The sequence below is a fragment of the Benincasa hispida genome, chromosome 11, assembly GCF_027475165.1.
Source record: "Benincasa hispida cultivar pf3 chromosome 11, pf3_genome.v1.1, whole genome shotgun sequence".
NCBI lineage: Eukaryota > Viridiplantae > Streptophyta > Magnoliopsida > Cucurbitales > Cucurbitaceae > Benincasa > Benincasa hispida.
Genome location: NC_143488.1, coordinates 21,915,745 through 21,921,892, shown reverse-complemented (window position 1 = coordinate 21,921,892; position 6,148 = coordinate 21,915,745). Strand labels below are relative to the sequence as shown.

The window sequence follows — 6,148 nt, the reverse complement described above, 5'->3', positions numbered from 1 at the left end:
CATCCTCGAAAGTTCATCCTCGAAATAGCTCCGGGTACTGGGCCTTCATTTCATCCTCTCGCTCCCAAGTGGCTTCCCTGTACTGGTGGTTTTGCCACAAAACTTTCACAAAAGTAATTTCCCAACGACGCAATGTCTTTACTTCTCTAGTAAGAATGTCTATGGGCTTCTCCTCATAGCTCAAGTTATCATTCAACTGTAAGGGCTTGTAGTCAACTACATGGGATGGGTCTGCCACATACTTCTTTAGCATTGAAACATGGAAGACATTATGAACTGAAGACAATGCTGAGGACAAGGCCAAACGGTAAGCTACAAGGCTAACTCGTTCCAGGACCTCAAAAGGTCCAATGAATCTCGGACTCAACCTTCCTTTCCTATCAAACCTCAGAATACCCTTCATGGGTGCCACCTTTAAGAACACTTTCACCCCAGTCTCAAATTCCAGGTCCTTACGTCTTACATCAGTATAGCTCTTATGTTTGCTCTAGCTGTCTGTATACGAGCCCTGATCTTCTGCATGGCCTCATTTGTGGTCTGCACCAATTCAGGTCCTAACAATCTCCTCTCTCCTACCTTATCCCAACACACAGGGGACCTGCAACTCTTCCCATATAGGGCTTCGAAGGGTGACATCCCAATAGTGGACTGGTAGCTGTTATTGTACGCAAACTCCATTAGGTGCAAGTAAGCATCCCAGCTTCCGAAAAACTCTATGGCACAGGCACGCAACATGTCTTCTAGTATCTAATTCAATCTCTCTATCTGCCCATCAGTCTGAGGGTGGAACATTGTACTGAAGTTTAATCGAGTCCCTAATTCCGCCTAGAGACTCTTCTAGAAGTTAGACGTGAATCAAGTGTCTCTGTCTGACACAATGGACACGGGTACTCCATACAATCTTACTACTTCCTTCATGTATATCTGTGCCCACTTATTCACTAAAAAGGTGAACTTTCCAGGTATGAAATGTGCTAGCTTCGTAAGCCTGTTTACAATGATCCATATCATAGTGAAACCTTTAACTGTTCGAGGCAACCCCACGATGAAGTTTATAGACACATGCTCCTACTTCCATTCTGGTATATTTAATGGTTGTAACAAGCCTGCTGGCCTCTACCTCGAGGATTTCACCTGCTGGCAGACCAAACACTTATTGACGAACTCCGCAACCTCTCTTTTCATATCATTCCACCAGTAGTAACGTTTCAGATCCTGGTACATCTTGGTGCTGCCAGGGTGAATCGAGAATAGGGAACTATGAGCCTCTAACAACAGCTCCTTCTTAATGTCACTAACCGTCGGCATGCACAGACGCCCTGATAAAGGAGGCCACCTTCTGCTGACACAAAGAATTCGCTATCCTGGCCTGACTCCACTCTACAAACCCTCTCCTCCAAATAAGGGTCGTCTCACTGTGCATCAATAATTTTCTCCCTTAGGCTTGGTTGCACCAACATCTGTGCTAACTGTGCCGTGACCTTCCCCACGACTACTACAATCTCTGCCTTTTCCAGTTCCCTGCATAGGTGAGTCTGTTCGGTAATGAGAGCTTCGGAATGGGCCACCTTCCTGCTTAAAGCATTTTCCACTACGTTTGCTTTCCCTGAGTGGTACAAAATTTCGCAGTCATAATCCTTTACTAATTCCAACCACCTTCTTTGCCTCATGTTTAGCTCATTCTGAGTGAAAAAGTACTTCAAACTCTTGTGGTCGGTGAAGATATGTATTTTTTCCCCAAACAAGTAATGTCTCCAGACCTTAAGAGCAAAAACCACCGCTGCTAACTCCAAGTCATGCGTGGGATAATTCTGTTCATGCTTCTTCAGCTGACGTGAAGTGTAAGCAACTACTCTACCCTGCTGCATCAATATGAATCCTAACCTCTTCTTGGATGCATCACTGAAAATGACGAAACCACCTAATCCGTCAGGTACTGTGAGAACTAGGGCTAAAACCAGCCTCTGCTTGAGGTCCTGGAAACTTCTTTCACAAGCCTCATTCCAAACAAATGTTACCCCCTTCCGGGTCAACTGAGTTAATGGGGCAGCTATGCGAGAGAAATCCTTCACGAACCGTCTGTAGTAGCCTGCTAACCTCAGGAAACTGCGCACCTCACTGACCGTGATTAGACGAGCCCAACTCGTAACTGCCTCCACCTTTGCAGGATCCACTGAGACACCTTCCTTGGATACCATATGCCCTAGAAAGGACATCTGCTTCAACAAAAATTCGCATTTAGAAAACATAGCATATAGCTTATTGGCCCTCAATGTCTCTAAAACTCTCCGCAAATGCTCCCCATGCTCGGCCTCTGTCTTGGAATAAATCAAAATATCATCAATAAAAACAATCACGAAGGTGTCGATGAATTCCTTGAACACCCTATTCATCAGATCCATGAACATTGCTGGTGCATTCGTTAGGCCGAATGACATCACTATGAACTCATAATGTCCATACCTCGAATGAAAGGTTGTCTTGGATATGTCACTGTCCTTTATCCTTAGCTGGTGGTACCCTAACTGGAGGTTAATCTTAGAGAAGACCATAGCTCTCTGTAACCGGTCAATCAAATCATTGATCATGGGAAGGCTATATTTGTTCTTGATGGTCACCTTGTTCAACTCTCTGTAGTTAATGCACAAACGTAATGATCCATCCTTCTTTTTCACAAATAAAACGGGTGCACCTCATGGTGACACACTAGGGCGAATGAAACCCTTGTCCAACAACTCCTACAATTGAACCTTCAGCTCCTTCAACTCTGCCAGGTCCATCCTGTATGGGGCCCTTAAAATAGGGGTTGTGCCTGGCTCCAATTCAATGGCAAAATCTATCTCCCGCTGCGGGGGCAATCCGGGAAGGTCTTCTGGAAACACATCTGGAAAATCCCTCACTACTGGCTTTGAAGTCAAGGTAACTTCGTTCTCCCTGGTGTCTACCACACTGGCCATAAAGCCCCAGGCTCCTTGGTCGAATAACCTACTGGCCTTCAATGCGGATATCACCTTGGGTAGGACTACACTCTTAACCCCTTTAAACTTAAAACTGGCTCCTGTAGGAGGCTTAAAGATAACCTTCTTATGAGAGCAATCTATGCTGGCATGGTTAGTAGCTAACCAATCCATGCCTAATATAACATCAAAATCGTGCATATCTAAAATTATCAGGGTTACATCTAATGCGCGATTGGCTACCTCTACCTGACATGCCTTTATTTTTTCTGTAGCTAACATGATCTCTCTCGAGGGAGTGAAAATAGACAAAGCAAATGGCAATGGTTCTGAGTCTAACATGGCGTGTCTCACAAATATAGCAGATATAAACGAGTGCGAAGAACTAGAGTCAAATAAAACAAAAGTATGGTGTCCCAAAATGGGAAGTGTACCTGTCACCACGGTGCCTGACTTCTCGGCCTCACACCGAGTAGTAGAAAATACCTTTCCCTGCTTTTGTTGGCGGTTTGGGCCTCCCTGAAACGATCCTACGGGCTGGCTCTTATGCTCAGGCGCATTCCTCCTTGGGCATCTATCTGCCATATGTCCCTTTTGGCCACAATGGAAACAATTTCCAAAGCCGGCTAAACAACGTCCCCAGTGTTGCTTACCGCAAGTGGTGCATATCGGTCTATCCTCTCTGCCATTCTCAGCCTGGGTACTCTGTTGTCCCCACTGACGTTGAACATGCACTGTGTTCTGACCCCTCTGCTGATGTTCAAGAGTCCTATGCTCAGCCTTCCTTTTCTGCCCTACGGAGGTCCCAATCCCGAGTGACCTCCTGTATTCCTCTCCCCCCTGGGATCGACATCAATCCTCACAGGGCCTCACAGTGCCACGACATAAGTCTGGAGATCCAAGGCATGCAACATCCCTCGCAACCCGCTCCTCAAGCCCTAGATAAATCTCTCTGTCCTTGCTGCCTCGGTGGCCACTAGCTCAAGAGCAAACTGAGACAGCTTATCGAATTCTTGCTCGTACTCCTCCACTGATATAACGCCCTACTTTAGGTTCAAGAATTCTGCCTACTTATTGTATTGGGTGTTGGTCGAAAAGTACTTCTCATAAAAAGGTTCCTTGAACTGTTCCCAAGTTGCAAGGTCACCTCCAATATCGATCATCTTTTCTGCCGAACGCCACCAAATTGTCGCATTATCAGTCAGCATGAAGATTGCAAATTGCAGTTTGTGCTCTTTCGGGCACCTCATAAAACGGAAAATTGTCTCAATGGATGACAACCATAGTTCTACTTTGGTGGGGTCTCCCAACGATCCATCAAAGGGGCGAGGGTCATACTTCCGGAAATCCCTTAAATGCTTGGCCTCGAGAGACAGACTCTGCGTATCCTTGTCCTACGGACGGGTTTGTCGTAACAGCTCAGGTGGCACTGGTTCCTTCTGAGCCTGAGTCTAGGCTGGCTGTCCTGCAATCGTGCTACGAATCAGTTCCTACATCTTCCCCATCAAAGCGGTTGCAACAGCTTCACTAATTCAGGCTTCCATTGCCTTTTCATCCACTTGAGTCGTAGGCGGAATTGGCACCGCCGGAGTAGTTGGATTACTCCCCTCTCTCTCTGCTGGTATTTCTTCTCTAACTATTTTCCTTGTTCTATGTCTAGGTGTCATGTCCTGTCATAAATTCGTATGTTAGCTAACTATTTCTAGGTCTATTTCAGACATCATGTGTTTAAAACACTACATCACTGTCCTCATATACACATGGAAACTTTCGTTAGTAAAACGTACCTGGCGATGACGAGGAATTCATTCCTGGCTATAGGGACTACCTATACTTACATAGTAAGCCAGTCTATAGAACCCAAAACATAGGCTCTGATATCAACTGTAACAACCCCACCCCCTAGGACCTAGGTAAGGCCGTTACAGAAATAAATGCATGCAAAGAATTTAAAACGACGCTCAGTTATTTGAAATAAATGTTAATTAAAAACAAGAGAAGTTCAAAAGACATTTATTAAATGAAATTGTTAAAAACAATAATAGGGTACCCATAAATCATAAAGGTTAATAAATATATATGAAAAACAATTCTTAATAATAAGTTTCAAACATCAAAACTAAACCTTTAGGGGAACATGAAAAGAACTCTAAATCTCATGATTCGGAAACGTAAAAACTAGACCCAGTGGCTCGATCATGAATTCAACATACGAAAGAATGAGTATGAAATACTCAGTAAGTAACCCTACCACTAGGGACAGGCTAGTCATCTATGTCCTCTAGATACTCACATATGGCACATAAATACATGTAAAATATAAGAGACTGAGTCCTACCCTATTGTAGTTAAGTATGCCCACAAAACTGGTGAATCCCGAAGGAAACACAAAACTGGTGAATCCCAAAGGAAACACAAAACTCGTGAATCCCAAAGGAAACACAAACTCGTGAATCCCGAAGGAAACACAAAACTAGTGAATCCCAAAGGAAACACAAACTGGTGAATCCCGAAGGAAACACAAACTGGTGAGCATCTAACTAATAAATGAGGATATTCCCACAGTCTTAACATGCTAAGATTCAACATTGTACGGTTCTAAAGCATACATAAAAATCCTTAATACCATGGCTGCATCACATACCCATAATTCTTAACAACATATTATACATCATCCATGTATAACTTATATCATAAGGCCACAACATACAAGTATGCCTCAACACCAGCACATCAGACATCGACATATGAAAACACATACTATCACATACTAACGATCAAGCACTTAGGTATGTATGTAAACAAATCAGAATTTGTGCCAGAATATACTTTGATTCAAGTCATACTATCAAACAACATGCTAACAGTTACCATAACATATATTTATCATGCTAGCATACAACTAGAGCCTGGCCCGTGGGCGGTTCCAGTGATAAGATTACTTACCTCAAAGTAAATCCAAATTAGTTCAAGCAAGCTTATCCCCTCCTTGCCAAGCAGAGCGTTCAAGCGACACCTATATTAAATCCAATATTTAAATTAATCCTTGAGTCATTCGTAATTAACCAATATACTCATGGTCTCTAGTTTGAACTTTACTGAAATCGTGGCTTGGTCCAACGTAAATTTTCGAAATTCACAAAGACTTACCAACCCGAACAAATTTTCCACCAAAATTGGTCTTAAACTTC

At 43.5% G+C, this 6,148-nt stretch overlaps 1 protein-coding gene across 1 annotated transcript; it reads right to left on the bottom strand.

The window, feature by feature from the left end:
* Positions 1 to 1,412: 1,412 nt before the first annotated feature.
* Positions 1,413 to 4,624, bottom strand: LOC150032475 (uncharacterized). Its single transcript, XM_090306921.1, has 6 exons — positions 4,505 to 4,624; positions 4,059 to 4,351; positions 3,882 to 3,933; positions 3,392 to 3,797; positions 2,743 to 3,133; positions 1,413 to 2,631 (listed from the first exon to the last, which is right to left on the bottom strand). Exons 1-6 carry the CDS (start codon positions 4,622 to 4,624, stop codon positions 1,413 to 1,415), a joined length of 2,481 nt encoding a protein of 826 aa, XP_090163047.1.
* Between the last annotated feature and the right edge of the window lie 1,524 nt (positions 4,625 to 6,148).